The sequence below is a fragment of the Lynx rufus genome, unplaced genomic scaffold (genome assembly GCF_022079265.1).
Source record: "Lynx rufus isolate CCGP_SWC_20201006 ecotype Redwood Valley unplaced genomic scaffold, mLynRuf1.p SCAF_7, whole genome shotgun sequence".
Lineage (NCBI taxonomy): Eukaryota > Metazoa > Chordata > Mammalia > Carnivora > Felidae > Lynx > Lynx rufus.
Window position 1 is genome coordinate 103780659 of NW_025814889.1, and position 24277 is coordinate 103804935.

The 24277-nt window shown below is 34.4% G+C and overlaps 1 protein-coding gene across 1 annotated transcript in view; it reads left to right on the top strand.

The window, feature by feature from the left end:
* The window catches only part of PTPRQ (protein tyrosine phosphatase receptor type Q), a 201205-nt gene that overhangs the window by 133321 nt on the left and 43607 nt on the right, over positions 1–24277 (top strand). The window contains exons 29-35 of the mRNA XM_047067212.1: positions 435–679; positions 3135–3201; positions 6664–6822; positions 7380–7602; positions 9249–9322; positions 19330–19429; positions 21955–22083. Coding sequence (XP_046923168.1) covers positions 435–679; positions 3135–3201; positions 6664–6822; positions 7380–7602; positions 9249–9322; positions 19330–19429; positions 21955–22083 — 997 coding nt within the window. The remainder of the gene's footprint in view (positions 1–434; positions 680–3134; positions 3202–6663; positions 6823–7379; positions 7603–9248; positions 9323–19329; positions 19430–21954; positions 22084–24277) is intronic.

Below are 24277 nucleotides of genomic sequence, written 5' to 3' on the forward strand. Positions count from 1 at the left end.
AAAGTCCTGTACCAATGTCAATATCCAGGTTTGATATTAAACTACAGTTAGGTAAGTTGTCACCACTGGAAAAAGCTGGGGGAATGTTCCAGGGGACTATATGTCCCATTTTTTGCAACTTCCTGTGAGTCTATGTTATATTTAAATAAGAAGTACGAAAAGTCACATAAATGCCTTCTATATAAAAATAAATACATGTAAAAGTCAAAATAAATAAATGACCCAACTAACTGGATCACGATTATGATTCCTGTGACCTATAGATGTTGATGATTCTGCTGTGTATTAGCCATTTTGCTTGTTTCCATAATATATATAGTTTTAAAAGTTTGTGTAACAGTTTATAAACAGAAATCTAAGCAAATAATTTGTTTATGTAGATTAAAAAGAAGGGCACAATTTTAAAAACTTAACTGCTTAATATTTTATTTTAGTCCCCAACGATCCACCTAACAATATGACATTTTGGAAGATACCAGACGAAGTTACAAAATTTCAGTTAACATTTCTTCCTCCTTCTCAACCCAATGGAAATATCCAAGTATACCAAGCTTTGGTTTACCGGGAAGATGATCCTACTGCTGTCCAGATTCACAACCTCAGTATTATCCAGAAAACTGACACATCTGTCATTGCAATGTTAGAAGGACTAAAAGGTGGACATACGTACAATATCAGTGTAAGCATTCGTAGCTTTTAATTATTTACCTATTTTACAAAGTCAGTTTACAAACTCACCATTCAAAAATACTGAAGCTTATGTATACACTAGATTTCTTGTATCTTGTTGTAGGATTGTGTGAGACATGCCAACAGAAAATAGTATGCAGAGAAATGAAATTGCTTATTTCCTATTATTATACAGCAAGTACTGTGAAAACATGTAGATAACAAAAAAGTTTCTACAACAATAGTAGAAATCCAGAAATAAAGGAGAAAGAAAAGGCATGTTAAAAGTAAGAGAGCAGTGATAGAGATAGAGATAGAGAGTGAAGAGAGCAGCAAAGAGATAATTCTACCTAAAGGAAAGCTGTTAATGTGTGCTTATAAATGGAAAACGGAAAAGCAAATTTCAAAGGCAAAGGGCAGATGTAACTACATGTTTGAAATTCACGTGCATTTCATGTAACAATTACTAAAGCTAAGTATTTTACATCCTAATTCTAAATTATCCATTTTAGAATATATAGGTGTATGTTTATATACATACAAACAGACACATACACATAATTTATTTCAAAAATGTATTTTTGTGGCATCTATTGAAATTTTCAAATAGAATTATATGGTTCTGAATATCATCTTTTAATAAAGATAGTGTTCACGCTAAACCTTCAGGTAGCTTAGCAAACTACTTTTCCTACCACTTGTTTATGATTATTGTGTAATCATCAGAATACTGTTATTAATAATTTATATTCATATGTATGTTTTTCTCTGTATATATTGTATCTGTATATCTGCATATCTTCATTTCTTCCTTCACTCACTGTGCTGCTAGGGTTCTTGTTGTATATCCCATTAAATGAACCACTACTGTGAAAGATCTGTTAGAGGGAGGGTGGTTAAGAGAATGAACTGATCTGGGTTCATATCCTGATTCTGCAGTTTGTTTCTGGGCAGTTGCTTCAACTCTGTACCTCAGTTTTATTACCAGAAAGAAAGAAAGAAAGAAAGAAAGAAAGAAAGAAAGAAAAGAAAACAGTAAATTCTACTCTTGAAACTAATATTACACTATGTGTTAAAAACGGGAATTTAAATAAAAACTTGAAACAAAAAAAGAAAGAAAGAAAAAAGCAGTAATAGGTATAATGACTTCTTTTTAGGGCTTTGGTAAGGATTAAATTTATAGTTATGGGAAGTAGCGAGTGCTCCATCAGTTTTGCCTTTTGTAAATAAGAGAAAAAATGGAAATGAAACAAAGTACAATTAATTCATAATTTAAAGAGCAATAAAAAATTCTCTGTTCAGAAAATGCAATTTATAGCATCCTCAACTCCTAGGAATTTATTAGAAATGTATAATGTACACCTCTGTCTCGACCTAGTGAATCAAACCTGCATCTCTTCATTCAACAGGTTTACAAATGACCTCTTTGTACAATGCAATTTGAGTAGTGTTGCCCAACTTTTCATTTAGTATCTCACTTGAATGTTAGGTTATGCCACAAAGAAGCAAAAATAATGATGTGCACCATAATATCACTTTTCATTTTTAATACTTCTTTTCTTAAATTTACAACTTCAATAAAGGTCTCCTTTAGATACTTTTTAACCACATTGTCTAACCTTGGCTTATTTGTCATATCTACCACATCATATACATTATTATGGTTTTAATTCAATCAAAACATTCCCAAAGTATCTCTAGTGTAGAAGGGGGACACTAATTTAGAAAACAAGTTAATAAGTTCCAATAAACTTGGATTGTGTTTGTCAATGAACTTGGGCAAGAATAGAGTCTTTGTTTTATAGAGCAAAATAAAGTGAATAAAAGAAAATTCTGTATCTATAGCGTCCTAAGAATAAAGTTAATTGAAAGGATTCACATTTGTGTGAATCACCCTCTGTCTATACAAACAAGAATGTTTTATGTGTATATGCTACATTATGCAGGTTACAGCGTCGGACACTTTGGGGCAGGGGTGAAGAAGGGCATAAAGGCCAACTTTCAGAGGGATGATTTAATACAGGAAAACAAGAAGGTTGAAGGAATAGGATTTCATCTCAGAGAAGGGAAAAAAAAAGAGGGTCTTGAATATGGATTTAAAGGAAGCCAGAGTTACCTAGCTACAGAGAGAAGGAGCAGATGTTAGAGTAGATGAAGGAGTATAGATGTAGTGGCTTTTCTGTGTCTATTCCTCCTACAGGTTCACATTGAAGCCACATCCTTTCCTGGTCACTAGGACAGGGCTGTTTAGGTCACTCAGCCTCTGTTCTCAGGACTTAGTACTGTAAAATCAGTTTTAAGAACTACTTTATTATTAACATTCTTCCTATACATATTGTATTCATTTGAGTAAGTGCAACAAAAGTATAATTAATAGACTATATGCAGTTGTTTTTAAAAATGGAAACATTTTAAATTACATATGACAATAATCAAAGTAGTAACAAGATGGTTCTCTCCTTTAGGTTTATGCGATCAATAGCGCTGGCGCAGGGCCAAATGTTCAGATGAGAATAACCATGGACATTAAAGGTACATACATGAGCTGTCTTCCTGTGAAATACTGTTGTCTTTTTAAAAAATAATTTTTTAAATTTAAATCCAAGTTAGTTAGCATATAATGTAATAATGACTCCAGGAATAGAATTTAGTGATTCATCACTTACATAACACTCAATGCTCATCCCAACAAGTGCCCTCCCTAATGCCCATCCCCCATTTAGCCCATCCCTCCACCCAACACCTTGCCAGCAGCCCTCAGTTTGTTCTCTGTATTTAAGAGTCTCTTATGGTCTTAATAAAAGAGTAATTATAATTAAATTCTGTAATTAGCATTAAGAATGTAGTCAAGCTTTTAAATGATGCACATGTGGGTGCCTGGGTGGCTCAGTCTGTTAAGCATCTGATTCTTGATTTCAGCTCAGGTCACAATCTCACAGTTTGTGGTATCAAGCCCTGTGTCAGGTTCCACACTATAAATAAATAAACATTAAAAATTAAGTAAATGATGCATATGCAGTAATAAGAGTACATTAAGTAATAAACACTGCTTATTAAAGCTATACTTAAAATGTATAAATAATAATGCAAATTATCACCTTAAATAAAGAGAGTGCCCACCTGCTATTCATCTTATATGTCTTTCCCTCTAAATTTAATGTTTTCTGAGGCAAATTTTATAGTCTGTTTATGTTCTTAATATTATTGAAAATTCATTGTTCAATTACCCATAACTAGACTTTGACTAGTTTTAATTAAATTCCTTGACTGATCTTTATCTTGAAAGTAAAATTATTTTCAGTTAATCAAATGGCGTTTACTGAACTACCATATATTGAACTTTATGTTTCTGACTATAAAGTAAATCTATCAATTCATTACTATGACAGGTATTGTTTATAGAAAATATAACTAAAATTTGGAGGCTCCCTGCCCCACACAAATCAATCCATGAAAGCCAAAAAAGATTGTTAAGAGGATTTTAGAGCTATTCAGGCATTCAGGATACTTTCTCTTCCAGACTGAAAACATATGTGCAAATATGCCATCTCTCAAAGCATCTGTAATAAAACCTGCAGAGAGATAAAAACTGAAGTGTATGGACCTTTAGTAGAATGCTTCTCTTTCTGAAGCAAAAAGTAACTTTTCTTAGTCTTTGGTAAGGACACCAGAGCACAGTGATTAAATGTTCTAGCGCTAGACTGAGTCTAGGGTCGAACTGCTGAGACTGAATCCTCGATTGGCCACTTGATATCTGCTTCACTTAAGGCAAGTGTCTTAACCTCTACAAGCCTGTCAAATGCAGATAATGCTGGGGCCTACCTCACAAATCGTTGTGAAGATTAAAAGAGATAATCTTTGAAAAACCCTTAGGACAGTTCCTGGAAACTAGTTATATTAAGAATAAGAAATATTCACTATAAGATGAAGCTGATAAAGTTTATCTTTTAATCAATGGTAGTTTATATAATTGTAATATTATTTAAAAGTATTAAGATTTGCTTTTAATGACATACTACGTGCTTGGAATGTACTAATACATAGAGTCTTCAAAAACCTCGGCTATTTTACAAAATGACTTCAAAAAAGAAGTATGTCATACCATCTTAATTTCTTTTTGTTATTCAGTAGCAGACAGGTAAGTATGCAGGTAACAATAGGCTCATTACATTAATTCTTTAGCAGAACTTCCTCTCTCTGTTGCTTTGTTCATCCCGGGGTGAGGGATGAACTGACTTTCCACTCCTTAGAACAGATAGACACATGATCAGTTGTCTAAAGAAAATATGTGAGTACTGGTGGCCATGGTGGGGAGCTAGAGAAATATTTTTTCCTAGTAATATGCATGATTGGTAGTGGTGACATGAAATGATGAAATAATAACAGTCTCCACTTGTTGGAATGAGCACTGGGTGTTATATGTAAGTGATGAATCACTAACTTCTACTCCTGCAACTACTATTACACTATATGTTAACTAACTTGGATTTAAATAAAGTTAAAAAAATAGTAGTCTCATTAAATTTGCATTTGACAAATAATATCAAGTTGGATAGCCATGTCCAATGCCAGATTCCTTTAACTAGAAACCTTTTCTGAGGGACTCCCCAGTAGCCTGGCTGAGAGTTTCTCACCCCAAAACCTGAGGCTCTTGCTTCTGAACCCTTCATTTCTTCTTCTCATATGCAGGTACTAGACCTGTGATCTGTGGTCTAAAGGCCCTTGCCATCTACTCCTGTTTACTGTTCCTTGATTCTTCATGGATATTTCCTCCAATAAACTTCTTACACATCTAATGTTATAATAGTCTTTATATCTAAGAGGAGTGAGGTAAAGGATCAAGCCAAAAAGATTTGATTCAAATCTTGATATTTACCTTTTATAGCCATGTGACATAAGGTAATTTCCTCATTAATAAAATGGAAATGATATTGCCAATTTTATGGCATAATTTAGAGGCTTTAAAAATTAATAAATATGGAAATTGAAGTTTGAATAAGCAACTTGCTGTGCTCAAACAGCTGGTATACACATATAGCTATGAGATGAAATGAAACAAGAAGTGCTCCTACAAATACTGATTTGGGAGATATTTGTATGCATTGGTGATAAAGTATAAATTATCATGGCACTTTTGGAAATTATTCTGGCAATATCTTTTAAAGTTAGAAATATTCATATCTTGTGTTCCAGAAATTCTATTCTTGGAAATCTATTCCATGGAAATAAAAGGATCAGTAAATAAGGCTAAATATAAGTCTGGTCATTGCAACAAATGTTCAAAACCTGAAGGAAAAGTGAATTCCCATTATTAGATAAACGATTGAATAAATATGATGTTGTCACAGTATGATATGCAACATAGTCATTAAAAAGAATGAGTCAGCTCCATACTTGGTGACTTGAGAAGACTTATATAAGACATATTTAAGTGAAAAAACCAACATGTGGAGTGATCATAATACATAACATAGAATACATAATATATAATAAAGAATCCATTATCTATGACTTTATGTATTTTATATGGTTATGTGAACATGGAAAAAAATATGGGAGGATATCAGCCATATGTTTGGTGTGGATAACCTGGGAGAGATGCTGGCATGACTAGAATAGAAATTGATGAATCAGCTAAAGGAAATAAAAGAAGAGCCCACTAAAATATTAGTATGATTTAATCCAATTATAAAAATTATATGATTGAGAGCATATATAATTTGAATTTTTGTTAATATGTGAAGAGGAGTCAGCTGCCTGAAAATCACACCCGAGTTCCATTATCTCAAGCAAGTCTGAAGTATATCATTAAACCATCAGGAGATAATAATTGCTAAACATCTGTTGTATTCAAACAAAACTCTGTTTCATTTGTTATTTGTGTTTGTCATCATTTTATCTGTAAATCACCTGCGTGAAATGAGAATTTAAATTTTTTTTCTCCTCTTCAGAAACAAAAAATCAATTGCAGTGATATTTCTTCTTTGTTTAAAGCTCCAGCACGACCGAAAACCAAACCAACCCCTATTTATGATGCCACAGGAAAATTGCTCGTGACTTCAACAACAATTACAATCAGAATGCCAATATGTTACTACAATGATGATCATGGACCTATCAAAAATGTGCAAGTGCTTGTAACAGAAGCAGGAGGTATCAACTGTCAACCTGTCTCGTTAAATTTTAGAGTATGAATTGTTGAATGCTAAAGAAATTTCAGTTCAAAATTAGTAATATTAGGTTGACTACCAATTACCACACAACTGTTGAGCTTAACAGATTGCTAATATTATCATTAGTTATACTAACCATTAATTTATGCCTAAAGTACTTGAACAAGATAAGAAAAGGCATAGTTACAATATGTGATTTACCTTTTCCATATACTGATAGGATTGTTTGAATTTGGCAAGATGGAGTCTTGATAGGTTCTTTGGAGGTATGAACAGAAGAGTTACCCTTTACTGAGAGATGTTCTTTTCTGTACCTGAGAAGTCATCCTCCACAGCAGGCCTATAGATTCATTTGTGATGGGGAAAGATAGGATTTCCTGTTTATGTAGGTAGATCAGCTGAATTATCCCTGGTGGTTCATAGAGTGACAGATGTTGCATCCAGATTTTCCTCATGTAATTATAGAAACGTTCTTCAGAAATGTCAAAATACATTCATCTGTTACTTATAATTATTATCCTTTCTTCCTGAAAATAGCTCAGCATGATGGAAATGTAACAAAGTGGTATGATGCATATTTTAATAAACCAAGGCCATATTTTACAAATGAAGGCTTTCCTAACCCCCCATGTACAGAAGCAAAGACAAAATTCAGTGGCAATGAAGAAATCTACATCATAGGTGCTGATAATGCATGCATGATTCCTGGCAATGAAGACAGAATTTGCAATGGACCTTTGAAACCAAAAAAGCAATACTTGTAAGTATAGTTGGTGCTGACTATGCATAATGATAGCAAGCTAATTAACATCTTTCATTCATCCATCTGCCCATCCTTTCATCTTTCTAGTAAGCACTGGGCATCCGTAATGTATCATGACCTAACACATGGTAAAGATCAACATGGTAAAAATCAACATGGTGAGATATTGTCCTTACATTCCATAAATGTACAGTTCTGTAGGGAAAGTAGGCATGCTTCAGAGTAATTATGAGTTGATATGGTAAGTGACAGAAGGACAATATGAAAAACATGTATTGGAGAACATGGGTAGGAGGATTTAATTCTTTCTGTAGAGGATAATGTGACTAACATAATATTTTGTGCTTTTCACCCATTATTTTGCAATACATGCTAATATATGGGTTTTAGAAATGCCATCCTAGTCTTTCATTTGATGACAGCTTCAGTTTATTGGAGTCATAACAATAATTTTCTCCTCTTTGTATTATCAAAACTCTGAATTAGTGATTAAAATCCTTTAATCACTAATATCTTTAATCACTTTAATATCTATCATTTTGCAGATCATAATAATCTAATGTATTAAAAACCACTTCTGATATTCTGGATTTATTAAATGCTCTGTTAAATTAATCATTGGCTCCTGTTAAATTGACTATATTATTTTTTGTCATAAACTAGTTTCATGTTTGCCTGCTAGTTAAAGCATTATTAAATTCTTTATAAACATCCTAGGTCAAGTTAACATTAGAAAAGTAGAGAAGTCAGGCATTTGAAAAAACAGAATGCTCTATCATCTATTATTAAGTACAGTTACTTTGGCTATTACCTAAAATTTAACCATCATATATATGACAGCTATGAAAACAATATACTAAAAAATGTAATCTTTTTTATTTTGCATATTTGCAAATATGCAAATATTGTTTATTTTGCATATTTGCAACACAGACTCTTTCATATAATCAATAAAATCATAAAAATTTGAGAATAGTAGAAATTAAATTGTAAAGTGAAACTTTAAGTTTAACATAAACTTTAACATAAGTTTGTTTTGTATTTTAAAATGCCTGGATATCTGTAGTTTTTAAGTAAGATAAATTTCAGTTGTCTCTGAATTTGTTAGAACCACCCATTATGTACCATTTTCTTTTTTTATGTCATAAAAACATAGAAAGTAAAAATACAGCTGGGCACACAGCATTAAGAAGCATTTTTCTTAATTTGTTAACATGTGAACAAAATAAATTCTATATGACCATTCTAAATCTAGTTCACTGGTATTTTCAAAGGTAGTTGAGGTATAAGTTATTATACTCTATAAAGTATGTTTGTGTAATACACTTTCACACAGACATGAAATAATTCATTCTAAACAAATCTATGAGGAATGTAATCTACTTCATCTGATTAAGCTACTGGGACTGCTCAAGAGTCTGACCAAATTTTTAGTCATTCTCTCGTGTGCAGGATAATTATTCATCTCCCATAAAGATAGGATATATTGCTCTGATGGCAATTGATTTCTAAGTTTACATCTTGTAAATACATTTTCTTTTGAATAAAAATGTATATTTTTCATTGCTATTTGTTAAATTATTCATAGAAGAAAATCATATAGCATGCAAATTGTTGGTTTTTAATTTTTTTTTATTTCATAGATTTAAATTTAGAGCCACCAATGTTATGGGACAATTTACTGATTCTGATTATTCTGATCCCGTTAAGACTTTAGGTAAGATATATTTTGTAATTTAATTTCACTGATAATCTCAACATGCTAATCACAGTTGTAACATTCATTAGCGAATATATTAATCCATGACTAATGTTCTCAAGTATAAATTCACTTCAAGGTTAATTAGCCTTTCAAAGGAAAAAATAGCATTTGTGATATTGTTTTAAGTGATGTATGATCCATCTATTCAAATCTGGACATAGATTTTAATATGGTATTGTTTCTATGCTGATGTATACTAACCTTATACTAAGCAAGTATTTACTTGATTGTTTAATATACAATCTTATATGTAAAACATTTTTACTTAATAAAAAAGAAAAAGATTTATGGAAATTTTCTTGAAATAATCCTAAAAACTAGAAAATTACCAGCCATTTTAAATTTTATTTTCTTTCTAACCAAGTCTTTCATGAGTTGTTTTCTATTATATCCATGTAATCAGGACTGAATAAAACATAAGTGCAATTTAGTCAAATGCAAGTATTCTCCTCCTCCTCCTCCTCCTCTTCCTCCTCCTCCTCCTCCTCCTCCTTCTCCTCCACTCCTCCTTCCCCTCACCTCCTCTCCTCCTCCTTCTTCACCATTATCATCTTGTAGGCTCTTTGTGTGTACTAACTGATGGACTCTTCATGACTGTCTTTTAATTTACATCAGTAGTTTTCAACCACAGTGATTTTATTCTCCAGGGGATATGTAGCAATGGCTGTAGCCACTTTTGGTGGTTACAATTATGGGTCCAAGCTACTGGCATCTAGTGGGCAGAGGGCAGGGAAGCTACTGAACATCCTACATTGCATAGCATAGCCCCTTCAGCAAAGAATTATTTAGTGCATAATGTCAGTAGTGCTGAGATTGAGAGAAGCTGTTCAGTACTAATTTTAGCTCCATTATGTAGATGAGGAAACCAAAGTTCAGATTACGTAATTAAATGACTCTGCCAGGATTCTAGCACAGATCCCATAAGCATTACAGTACAAATACAGGATTTAGACCTAGATTCAAATCTTGACTCTGCTACTTGAGAAAATAACTTTTATAAACCTTAGTTTCCTTATTTATAAAATGATGATGATAGTCCCCCTTCAGATTTAAATAAAATAGCATATGTAAAGATATTACTATTTCACAGTAAAAAAATTTTAATAGCTTCTTTTCAGATCAGTTATAATCAACGATTTTTAAAATATACTTTTTTAGGAGATCTTGTTTCCTTACGATTTCTCTAAGTACATCACAGCCCCTATTTTCTCTGTGTTAAGCTCTGAGAATGTGGACCGCTGTGTGTCATTCAGATCCATAAAATAATACGAGCTACAACAGATTTCAGTGCGAGTTGTGGCTGGAAGCAGTTAGATTTTTCCCATCATTTTCAGTTAGAAATTCTTATCCAGTTATGGAACATTAATTGTCTAAAATGCCAGCTTCCACAGCCTCTACTTAAGGCAATTTTGAACCTTGAAGATACAAAGAAGGGGCTCATGGTTTGCTCTATAGATGTTTTTATTTTTTTTATTTTTTTTTTAATTTTTTTTCAACGTTTATTTATTTTTGGGACAGAGAGAGACAGAGCATGAACGGGGGAGGGGCAGAGAGAGAGGGAGACACAGAATCGGAAACAGGCTCCAGGCTCTGAGCCATCAGCCCAGTGCCCGACGCGGGGCTCGAACTCACGGACCGCGAGATCGTGACCTGGGTGAAGTCGGATGCTTAACCGACTGCGCCACCCAGGCGCCCCGATCTATAGATGTTTTTAGAGGAATGACTTGAATTTCTTTGGCTATCCTGTCTAATTCCATGAAATGAATGGCTTGATTAATTTACCAAGTAATTAAATCATTTTACAATTGGCTGACAAGCCTGTGGTTTTGAAATTGTGTGGAGTATTTCTTCATTGGAGAGGTGAATTTATCACACCCTGTCATCACCACAGTGAAGTAAATGTCTTGATGGCATCAACATAATTTGTTAGGTTATAGCATTCAGAAACTGTTTCCACCACCAAATGGGGATCCTGGTGTGTGTACTGATGGAAGAGAAAAGACATAGACAAAGTGGATAGCTCATGTGTCTCAGGGAGATGACATTTTGTAGGAGCAGCACTAAAGAGATTGCCTTGCTCTGTAGTTTGTCATGTACCTTGTCTCTCATAGATGGCTGGTTTCATGCAGATTATTGATGTGAGGATACATTCAGTCAGTTATCTGAGAGACGAAGTTACGACATCCAGGGTAATCGGAATGAAAAGGGGGAAAGTCAAGTCTCAGAAACCATGGTGTGCAGGGATACGATTCCTCACATTCTGCCAAATGGCTTCCCTCCAGCCAAGGCTGGGCCTCATCTAGTACTTTGGCTGCAGGTAGTCTCAAGGTGCTCCTCAGTGATGCTCTTCTTTTTCTTCCTTTCCCTCACAGCCAATGCAGTGGAATAAAATCATTAATTCTAAAAGGTAGCAGAAATATACCATCAGTTGTCTGGTTCTTTGAAATCATGACTGTCTCCTCCCTAAGTCATCCAGGTGCTAATGTTTGTGTGCCTTGGTAACAGCAGGAGTCAAAAGGGAATGTAAGATATGGAACAGAAGGCAGAGCACAGGAGCCTGGCAAGGTTAGCGAAGGAAGCACTGCTGAAACATAGATTGGACGTATAAGGTAGAAAACCATTGGGTGTTCCATGCATCTATGCTCAAATTTTACAAAGTTCATATATTATTTATAGACCAAAGACATAAGGACAGGCTGCTCCTTAGAGTTTCTCCCATGGACTCTCTTCTGATAAACAGTGGCTTTGTATTAGGCTTTATATTATGCTTATTCTGGGTTGAACACATAGAGTTCTACTATCTAGATAGTCATTTATAGTTAGCAAAAGAGCAACAAGCAGGAGTGGAGAAGATGACTAGGCGTACAACACTGAGTTGTGGTGAAAGGAGATGTTCAGATTTGAAGTATGGAGTGTATCATTAGAGCAGAATTCCTCAATGTCTAGACAAGTAGCCCAGTCATTTGGCTGGTTAATGGATTTACTACCATCAATTTCTGCCCTCACATTTTATCTGGCTATTGGATCTTGGGGTTCTGTGGATATCAGATTAACCCTGATGGGTCAGGCACCAAAGAGCACCCTCCAGAAATGGATCTTGTCCGTGATTTGACACTAATAAAAGGCCATGGAGTCATAAGAGTTTTTGGAAAAAGAACATTGCCAAGAAAGATATAGTAGAAGGACTCAAAAAGGAAATAAATTTGACCATTCCTACAGTGGTCAATGGCAAGAATAGTTTTGTGCCTGTGAGAATGGGAGCAAGCAAATAGTAAAATGCATTGGTATAATACCCTGCCGTCATCATAAGATTACAAAGGATGTTTGTGTCCTTGTTTCTCTCAAATATACCATGGATTGGAATAGATGATACCATTTACAACAGGTTAGAGGCTCCCAACATTCTTCAACGTTTTTATTTATTTTTGGGACAGAGAGAGACAGAGCATGAACGGGGGAGGGGCAGAGAGAGAGGGAGACACAGAATCGGAAACAGGCTCCAGGCTCCAAGCCATCAGCCCAGAGCCTGACGCGGGGCTCGAACTCACGGACCGCGAGATCGTGACCTGGCTGAAGTCGGACGCTTAACCGACTGCGCCACCCAGGCGCCCCGAGGCTCCCAACATTCTTAACAAGTCTGCTGAGGACTTATGTGTGGATGTGATCTCAGACTTCAGTGAAAGAAGTGAAGGTACCATCTAGGTCATCAAACTACCAGTGGATACACATTTGTTCACCAGTATTGAGCATAGCACAGGCAGTGATCTCCAGGCTAAGTTACCTATCAGTAAATCCTTCGGGATTTAAAAGCCTTCACAAGGCTGTCTTTTTAAGTTAGTGCAGAGTAAACATTTCTGTCATATTTGATAGTGGTTGCGCCTCTTAGAGATACAATTATTTGGAAGTTAAAATTAGGGGCAAAAGAATCACCACAGACTGATGAACTAAAAGGTTTAAGTTTAGTGAAAAGGGTTAACAAAAGTACAAATGAGAAGGGGCCAAGCAGGGCTTTGCTGAATAAGGATGAATGTGTGGAAGAGGAGTTTGTACTTAGGGAAATCTTTATGGCCTGTAGGAACAAACAAGGGAAATGACATATGCCATTATTTTAATCCTAAAGAAATACCTACAACTTACTTGATTTTGATTTCACTCAGCAGTGAGCATTAACATTTTTATTAACAAAATTAGTAACAATCCTTCTTAAACTCTTTTTTAAAATCCTCTTTAGGCACATCAGTTTATGGAAACTGCTCATAGGCAATGTTTTGATTACAAGGTTTAATTATAGAAGATTCCTCTGATTTAAAAAGCAGACACTCCTTTCTGCACCTTACAGGGCTTCATTAAAGCTGAACAAGATGAAACCTTAAACCCCATGGCAAAGGCACTCTATGATTGTTTTCTTTTGTCATAATACTTCTCATTTAATTACTATGCTAACAATGAGAAGTTCCAATATGCTCACTTAGAAACAGAAATAGGGAGTCTTTATGTATTTTTTTTTTTTGCAGCAAAAGGATCACTTGTCCCCAAGACACCAGGGGAATGAAGAAAGGTTTATGATGTTAACGAGGCACTGGTAATGTGGTGCTGAACCTCATAAACTTGCAGTCAGTCAGACATATTTTGGGCAGTATAGGGATATATTAAATTTATGTGACCTTGGGTCTGTTACTTAACAAATTAACTTCTGAAATCTTCATTCCAAAATGAGAATAATAATACCTCCCTCATAAGCTAACTGGAAGATTAAATCAGATGAATGAATGGATGAATGAATACAAAATGTTTATTAATAAAGATAATTGTGTATTTATATGCCAAGGCTTTTATGAGGGTTTTTATGCATAACCCCACATATTCTTCACAAAACTATTAACATAACTTCCTATTTATAGGTATCCTCAATTGATTGGTAAGAAATCTGAAAATGGGTTTTTAAGCAACTTGCCCGCCCAAGGTTACAGAGGTCGGACATGACAGTGCCAGCCTTTAGACCCAGGCAGCTGGACTCAAGCCAGTGCTGTGCTTGTAACCGCTGTATACAGTGTCTGGAAATCTCTAAGTGTCCAATTGGGTTGCAATTGCGTTACTCTTGGAGCTTTTTCTGTTCCCACGGACTTCCTGTCCTTGCCTTACCATTTTCTCTTTGCAACATTTTTAATTACTTCCAGCTGTTTTCTTTTCATCTTCTTGTGTTAGCTTTTGGAGATTAGCACTCACACATGAGTATGCTTTATTTTTGCACATAAATATACAAAAATTCTTTTTGTTTTTTTTAAACAAGGAATAAATCACTTTTCTCTACACCCTGGAAACCACTGTTTATTATCTACTTTTAATATTTTGCCAAACTTATGCATGAAAATAATATGTCTTGGGTATTTTAACTTACATCTCTTCAATTATGAAATTGAGTGACTTTTAATACATTGTGCAGTTCTTGAATATCTTGGATGATTAGTACTGTTCAAAAGAGAAGAAGAGATCCTTATACTTAAGTTCTAAGAATTTATTTTCTTTTAAGATTAATAATAATTTTAAGATCTTTCACATGACATACCTCTATATCAAGAGGAAGATATGTCCTATGAGCTTTAAAAATCATGTAATTCAAGCTTCTTCTCAGAGTTATAAAACTGGCTTAAGTCAGATCTATCAGCTGAGTTTAAATAATGATAATTTCAATCAAAAATACTTATGAAAAATAGTGATTTGTAATTATGATTGCTTACTTACAGCAGTACATTTTATTATGCAGATAAAACAATTTAAGGTGAACTTTTGTAGGATTTTAAGTCTAGTCAGGAAATGACTTCTGCTTATTACAAAAAGAATCATGTTTATATTTTCACGTGAAGAATTCAATTTTCTGTGGAAGGATCTGGAGACGTGCCTTCATTTTGTGCAGTAATGTTCTGTAGGTATATGCATAGCAGTGAATCAGAGTTTGTACTGGACAGCCATGGTACACTTTGTCCTTTCCTACTAGTACATTTGTAATACGTGTGCCCAAAGGATTACATATTGTTTATTAATACATTATATGTCATTTTCTCACTTCACTTGGCTAGCGCTTTGAAATGGTAATCCAATCTCAAACACTTCTTTGTGGTCTATGAAATCATTTTTTTCCCCCACTGGGTTCTGAGGACCAGTGATTCAGTATTACCTGATACAGATTATTCTTTGTTCATCTTCATATGTTTCCTTTCCCAAGCATATTCAATTAGAGTCAGAATGTGAAAATTCATAAAAACAAGCCATTCATATGTTAATATATTAAAAAGAGGTATCTAAAATACTTTATGAGCTACATGCTGCTTTACAGTCTCCTAAACTTAGCTGGAGATGCTAGATGACCATGAAACTCTGGTAACTGTTTTTAAGATTCAGTGTTCATTCGAATCCACCATGCAAAATAGCCACAGGAACCCTTTCCTGTTGTTAACATTTTATAAGCACCAGTCCAGGGAAGAAAAGGTGAAACACTAATCCTTGCATACTATACAGATAGCTAACCTATTTTATTTTGTCACTTAACTTTAATATTTTTTACAGTAAAATTATAAATTATAACTCATATAACTTAAAGTTGGTTATAATTATAATTAATAATTACTTAAAAGTAAATGATAAATACCTTGTATGTTCTTATTTGGTTCAATGCTGATCTTCAAACTGAAAATTTTCAGTATCTATTTCAAAACCAATATTTATATTCATAAGTAAATTTATCAAGTATTTATTGAGCATTTACTATGTATCTGGTACTAGTCTCAGAACTTGGAATACAGTTTTGAATAAAACAAAGACTCCTGTCCTTAGGGAACTTTACATTATGGACAGATAATGAACCATGAGGATAATAAATAAATGTATTATAAGATATATTAAAGTGTGATGAGGGCAATGGAGAAAAGAAAAAGTAGAACAGAGTACAGAGGATATAGAAGGGGAAAGGCTGAAGTGAGGAAGTTGTAAGTTTCCATTTTAAATATGATGATGTCTTAGTCTGCTTAGGCTACCATAACAAAATACCATAGGCTTAAACAACAGATATCTTTCTCACAGGCGCTAGAAATCTAAGAACTGAGTTCCAATCAATTTGTTATGTGGTGGGAGCTCTCTTCCTGGCTGGCAGGAGGCCTCCTTCTTGTTGTTTTCATATGGCTTTTCTCCAGTACATGCACACAGAGGGAAAGAACTAGCTTTCTGGTGTCCTTTCTTATAAGAACACTAGGTTTATTGGATTAGGGCCCAACCCTTATGGCCTCATTTAATGTTAATTACTTCCTTACTCCAAGTACAGTCACACTGAGAGGTTAGGGCTTCAACATATGAATTTTGGGGGACACATCCATTCAGTACAAAGGAAGCAGTCAGTGTAGGCTTCTTTGAGATGGTGATATTTGAGCAAACCTCTGAAGCTTATGAATGGGTACTCAGATATGCAAGGGAAATATCTTTCCAAGCACAGGAGTAAGCTGGTGCAAAAACCCTCTGACCTGGTATGTTCCAAGAACAGTAAGTAGACCAGTTAGGCTTCAGTGGAGTTAAGGTGGAGATGGAAGTGGAAGTCAGGATGATAACAGGGAATCAGGGAGTTAATGAAGGAAGGACCAGATCACAGAGGCCACTGGAAGGACTGTGGCTTTTCCTTGTGAGAGATGAGGAGGATTTTAGGTAGAAAGGTAATGTTTAAAAGGACTACTATTCCTGCTATATTGAAAATAGATGGGAAGAGAACAAGGATGGATACAAGAAGGCTTGTTAGGTGTCTATACAATGATGTATGCAAAACAAGATGCTGATCTGGCTCAGAATACAAGCAGCAAAGGGGATGAGAGATGAATACAGCTACACAAAGTTTTGAACAGTATAATGAACCCCCAAATACTCACTATTTGAATGTAATAATTTTTAACATTTTGTCATATTTGTTTAATTTATGCATTTGCTTTTTAATTTTTAGTATTTTAAAGTAAATTACAGAAAACATGATGTTCCACTATTTATTATGTTTCCCTAATAAGTATATTTCTATTATATTGTCACAGCTAAATAAAAAAATGATAAATCCTTGATATTATATAATATGATATGCACTTTCACATCATCCTCAGATTTTTTTCTCATACTATGTTTGAATCAGGATCCAAAAAGAGGTTCATACGTTATTTTCTATTGTTGTGTCTCTTAATCTCTTTCTTCTTCCTCTTTTTTCCCCCATGTCACAGACACATTAAGGCAACCAGATAGATTGGTCTAAAGGAGGTCCCATATTCTGAATTTGTCTGATTGCTTTCTCTTGGTGTGATTTAATTTTTTCCTCCTTCCTCTACTTTCTTATAAATTAGAAATAAAATCTAAAAGTTTGAATATTCACAATTAACATTTTTGGCAAGGACATTTTGCAGGTGTTTCTGCCTAGATTCAAATACCTCTCTTCAGGAGGTGTATAATATCTAGTTGTCTCATTTCAATGACATTAGAATTGATCAGTGAGTTTAGTTGTAGTGACAACATGATCCTTCATTGGAAAGTTATTTTTCCCCTTTGTTATAACTAGCAAATAGTCTGTAGGAGGATAGTTCAGCATCCTGTTCATATCCAGTTCCCTAACAACCTTCCTCCTACTCATTAAGGATACATTTATGATTGTTACCTAAATCAATTATTTTATTAGGAGTGAAAAACTAACTTCTAATTATATTATTCCTTCCACACTTATTAAACTGAACTCTCTTGTAAAGAGGAGCCTTATTGCCTTAACTATAACTTTTTTTTAATTCACAAAATACAGTCCATCTGAGAAAGTTAGGGGGAAAATGCTTAATTTTTCATTTTAAAGTATGGAAATGGTAGTCTAGCTATAACCAGTGTTTACAAGTTAAAAGATTTTTGTATATTTTTTATTTCTCTTTCATTGAATAATATTAGAACTTGTGGATTTTTATATATTGAATCTATTTCCACCAATTTCAGCTTTTATTCATTATAAAATTTAAATGGTTTCTTCTTTGGCCAGTAGGAACTTCTGCAAGATGAACTTTCATTCTTTCTGTACCATTAGCCTTTGATAGCTTCTTAGCTTTCTTGCCCCACTAGATGTCCCAAATTCCTTTTGTTTTCTAACCACACTTTGGGATTACTACCTCTCCAACTTCCCCTCATTTCTTTTCTTTTAATGTTTTTTTTTTTTTTGATAGAGTGAGACAGAGTGCCAGTGGAGGGAGCAGCAGAAAGAGAGGGAGACACAGACTCTAAAGCAGGCTCCAGGCTCTGAGCTGTCAGCACAGAGCCTGATGCAGGGCTTGAACTCACGAACCATGAGATCATGGCCTGAGCTGAAGTTAGACGCTAAACCAACTGAGCCACCCAAGCGCCCCAGCCCCTTATTTCTTTCAATGAAAAGTGTATGTGTTTTGAAGGTACAAGCAACAAGATTTCCTCAGATATTGTGGATATGTTCTATGAGAGGAAGAGTCAAGGATAACTACAAAGTTTTTGGACTGAGCAACTAGATCAGTGAGGTTGCCATCAACTAAGAGGTAGAAAGATTGCAGTTGAAAGGAAGGAATTATAGGAGTTCAGCTTTGAATATTGATTTTGAAATTTTAATTACATTTCTAAAGATGGATATTGGCAATTGCATATTCATGTCTGGAGTTCAACAGATAGTAATTAAGTAGTCATCATCATATAGATGAAAATTAAAACCATGAGGCAGCAATGGGCTGGATCACTGAGGTAGTAAGTTTAGATAGAAAAAAGAAGAGGTCCAAGGGCTGAGCCCAAGATTTAGAAGATCTGGGAGAAGAAGTGGAACAAACACAGTTGTATACTTTGTTAGCATTCTTGAGAAACATTCCAAGAAAATATATTTCTGTGTTTTGAGACCCAAATAATATTTCATAATTATAATTAATAATCATGTTATACTTCTTGCTCTTCAGGTGAAGGACTTTCAGAAAGAACTGTAGAAATTATTCTTTCAGTCACTTTGTGCATCCTTTCAATCATTCTTCTTGGAACAGCTATTTTTGCATTTGCAAGGTAAGATTTATTTGTACTCTCATTCCTAAGATGCTTATGGACATTATTCAGTCATAGTCCAATCAGGAGACAGAAACCCCAATAGTTACTAGAATGGGGAATATTTAATAAAAAAAATTGTTAACTTGTAGAAGTAGTTAATTATCATACAGGGTAAAAGAACTCTAAAGGCTCCAGAAATAGCAAGTACAACAAAGCAGCTGCTCTCTCAAGGCTGAGGAAGAATGGACAGTAAAAGAACTAAGAATTAGAAGAAGTCTCACTCCAAAGTTTGACATGGAATGTCTACCACAGGCACATACAGCCTATCACCTATCAGTGGGCAGAGAAATATGACAGAGGGAGGGGCTGGAGCTGTTCTACTGAAGCTAACGATCATTGATGGAGAGTAGACAGGCTGGAATTGGTCTGTAGAAACAACTCACTCTTGCTGGATGACGTGGGTGGCTGAGCTACTTGGAATCATTTACCAATGGGAAGAGTCTGCACTTAGGAGGCAGCTAGCACTCACAGAGGTGGGCTGCTGGGCTTCCACAATGAATAATGATAATGCAGACCTGGAACACACCAGGGAAGTATCTCCTGTCCCTCTTGCCTTGAAGGTCACTCTAGTATTCTCGATTGACAAAGCTTAACATCCCACCGGCTGGCAAAGGGGATGTATTAGGGTGTGGAGCCTAGTTTCAATATCACAAAGCAGGGCAAAGAAAGGCAGGTTTAAAACTAAGAGACAATAAAGTGATAACAAAAAAAGCAGAAGGTGCCAGGACTTTTGTATATTTAAAAATAATTTATAACTATGATAGATTTAATGAAATATATTTTAATCAAATCTAACTTTTAAACTATACAGAAGAGATCATTTTTACATGATCTCTTTTGAGATCATGACATTTAAAGACGTCCATCTTCCTTACATGGTGAGCCCCTTTTTCCTATTTACTTTACCAATGAGTCTGTGCTACATTTTCCAAGGGCCCCTTTAAATTCTCAGTATTAGCCTCCTAATTCCCTTGCCATTTGCAGGGCCTCAGGGGAAATCTTAGTTATGGTCCTAAAATCCAGCCATAAATTAGATTGCTGAGTTAAAGGGTCCTTACATTTGCAAAAATAACCATGACACTAATTTCCTAAGTAGCTTAATAGGCCCTGTTTTTATTTTACCTGAAGAATGTTGTCCTGTATTCTGAATGCCCATCATCTGTTTCACCTTGAACCTGTCAAATCATCATTTTGATGGCTAATTTGTAGAACTCTTGAAAAAAAAAATTTTTTTCTTACACTGCATACTGTTCTCAGAGTCAGCCAGAAGATGGTGAGAGAAAGTCATTATTCTAGTTTTAGAGACATATAATTTGTATAAGATATCTTCCTTCCAATATGAATATGGCCAAGGCATACCCCTCAGGGACATGCCTTGGTCATATTCATATTGTTTCCTTGCTCTAAAATCTCTGATTTTTCATTTCCTTACAGGATGAACTCCTTATGTGGGCAAGAAATACTCCCCTCTTACTTACTCTCTACAAATTCCCAACATACTTCTCTTTGGCCAACTAGGTCTGTTCTCACCAGAACATTCCTTAGGCTTTTATAGAACTCTGCTTTTGTTCCATCAACCAGAAATGTGCTTCCTCCTCCTTCTCATTCTGGAGCATTCAAATCAAATCTCACTTTTTTACTTCCTAACAATACTAATAGTTGTCATATGAATTGTAATTTGGATTTTTTCTTTTTATGCTTTTTCTACACTTAGATCTTGCCTCTCAACTAAATTGTAATGTTCTTGAGCATAAGAACCATATTTTATACTTTCTATACCATCCTTAATACATAACACATAATAAAAAAATGTTTGAAATGTGATAGATATAATAGTATCACTAGTAACACACCATACTGTGTCAAAGAAGGATAAGCATGGAAAGGGTGTAAAATGATAGGGCCTTGATTAGATTCTCAGATTCATGTGACTTTTATTTTTGAATCTGAGTTTTCTAAATGTAAAGATAACAATATATGCTTTCAATATTTGTGTAAAAAGCCAATGAGACAATTCAAAACATATTTCCATGCATTTTCCTGCATGTAGAAATGTTTCACATATTAAAAACAATGGGACATTGTCTTTTAGTATTGGTGATGATAGCAATGAGCTATTTCCACTTTGGCACACTTTCTTTTTATGACAAATCTGTGAGACAGCTAGAGAGAGGAAAAACAAGCACACAGCATTGGTTTCATTTGCTCTATATTTTAAATTTGCCAACGACCAAAGCCTTGATCAACTAATGCTCATCAAAATTTGAAATTTCACCAAAGCAACATGTTAAAGCAATATGGTAGAATAGGTTTATGGAATTAAAGCAAGAAAAAGAAGTTGAGTAGGTATAAATTTGCAACATATTCAGAGAAATGACCCCAACAAAGAAATTATTTGACTAATATCTTAAAAAGAAAACAAAACCTAAGTTTATATGCTTTCTATGATACTTCCTTTTTGGACTTTACCATACTTATTTTAGAATTCGACAGAAGCAGAAAGAAGGTGGCACATATTCTCCTCGGGATGCAGAAATTATTGACACTAAATTCAAGCTGGATCAGCTCATCACAGTGGCAGACCTGGAACTGAAGGGCGAGAGATTAACGCGGTGAGCACACTCCTCTTGGCGAACAGTGGTTCAGAGGGCCTGGAGCCATGACCCTATTCTGACCTATGCTTGTTGGAAGTGTTTGTGGGGCTCCTATTTACACAGGTCATAGAGATCTTCTTTCAAAGGGTGACCTCCATCTTCTGCACACTTCTCACTGGTGTTCGGAGAATCACTTAATCTTCCTTATGCTTTGAGTTCAATATGAACCTTGGACTATAATATTCAACCAAGCTTTCTTTTTCTTTCTTTTTTTTTTTTTGCCCTGAAACAAATATTTTTACACATTAAGCCTTTAAAATTATGTTTAATAATTTACTTCATATGATTTCTTTTTATGGGTTTTCTGGAGGTATCCATATTTTTAATCACAGTTTTAAATAAATTTGTAACTACTTGATACTATTTATATCATATTTATAAAAGCCTTTCTCATAGCTCTTTTTTTTAGTGTAAAATTACATTAAAAGTCCAACTTGTGTATTAACACTTTATATTTTAAATCGCTTAGTATTTAAAAATTAAATACAAAGTAAAAATTACCTTTGGAAGGAAAAGTGTGCCTTCGGTATGTATTGGAAATACTAAAGTGTTTAATTTTAGAGTATTTTAAATCCTTTTAAAATCATTAAAAAATATTCTAAATGTTGGCACATTTGAAAAATGTGTCCATTAAGATAATTCATCAAATTCTTAATAAAAACTGTCATCAGGTTATTATAACAAGTTTAGATCCAATATTTTGTGATGTATGTAAGCACATTATAGTTGTTCCAAAGTATATGCACAACACTTCTGTACTTTAAAAAATTATTATTAACTGTTGAAATATGTCATCAAAGTTTTTGAGCTCAGAAAGGAATTGTTTATAGTTGTCATTTAGCAAAGCCGGTCTTTACCAAATAGATTGACTTTGAAAGAATATTTCCAGCATGTCTAAAAATATCTAATATGTGCTATAGTGGGAAGTGCCATGTGATAAGCAGGGCCCTTCCAAATACTGCAAGATGAAAGCTATTCAGTATTATCACTAAATTAGAAGGCAATCTGATTTGTTAAAGAGAAAAACTCACTTCTTTATATTTAGGTATTTACCTTTGTTTATATTCTAATAAAGGTTGTATCTATGGATGCAACAAAATGGATAGTGCTCCAAAGAACATGTGTAAGATGGTTATATATTACCTAGGACATAGTTTTCCACATAAGAAATGTTACATATAAAAGATAAGAGGTCCTCAGGGTAATCTGCCAAAGTTAAGCCACATCATAGGAGTAATAGAGCATTCCAGTATTAGGCTATATCTCGGTGCTAAAAGGGTCATCCTTCATGGTAAAAAGAAATTTCTTCTCCTTTCCCTCTGGAGCCAACTGAATTTCTATAGTATTTCCCCAACTCCCTTTCTGTACCACTTTCTCAAATTTTTGTGCCCCCTCTACAGACCTCATTCTCTTCTACACCCAAAAGTACCAGGGATAAAACATCAACTCTCTCAGTGCAATTAATTTTAGTTGTTTAAACAATTTAGTTGAGTCTGTTCCTAATAAATGTGAACTTCTAAGTATCTAAACACTTCTAGGGCCTTTTTTTAAAAGAATCTTCATTGATCTCCCAATAGTCCTTAGGATGTAGATCTTTAGGAGATATGACATAATAAAGTGAAAAAAGTCAGTCAGTATTAAAGTATTCTTGATGAAGAAGGTTACCATTCTAGGCAGGCTATGGTGAGGTTAGATCCCCTAAGCTCTGTGTGTTTTTACAGCTTGCCCTTTCCTGCACTTCTGAACACAGCTATTATCTAAACGCTGTAGGATTTTTTTTTTTTCTTAACAGTGTTTGTCATGGCAGCTAAAGGGAAAGGTGGATAAGGACTGCATAGATTGTTTATTATTGGGTTTTTATAAATTAGGGCCACCTTACTTAACCTTGACTCCTAATTATTTGTTTTCCTGTTCCCATGTTTATTTACATATATGTGGCTTTATTTGTAAATTGATGTAGAAGTGTCTTTCAAGTATATTTCAAATAATTTTTATTTACTTTTGCACATAGAAAATTCATATATTGCCCCCAGTAATAGCATAGTTGGAAACTTTAGTTTCTGTGCTTTTTCCTTTCTCATTTTTTGTTACGATTCTAGCATTACTGACTATAAAACATTCTTATTTGTAATTTCAATGGCACATGATAATA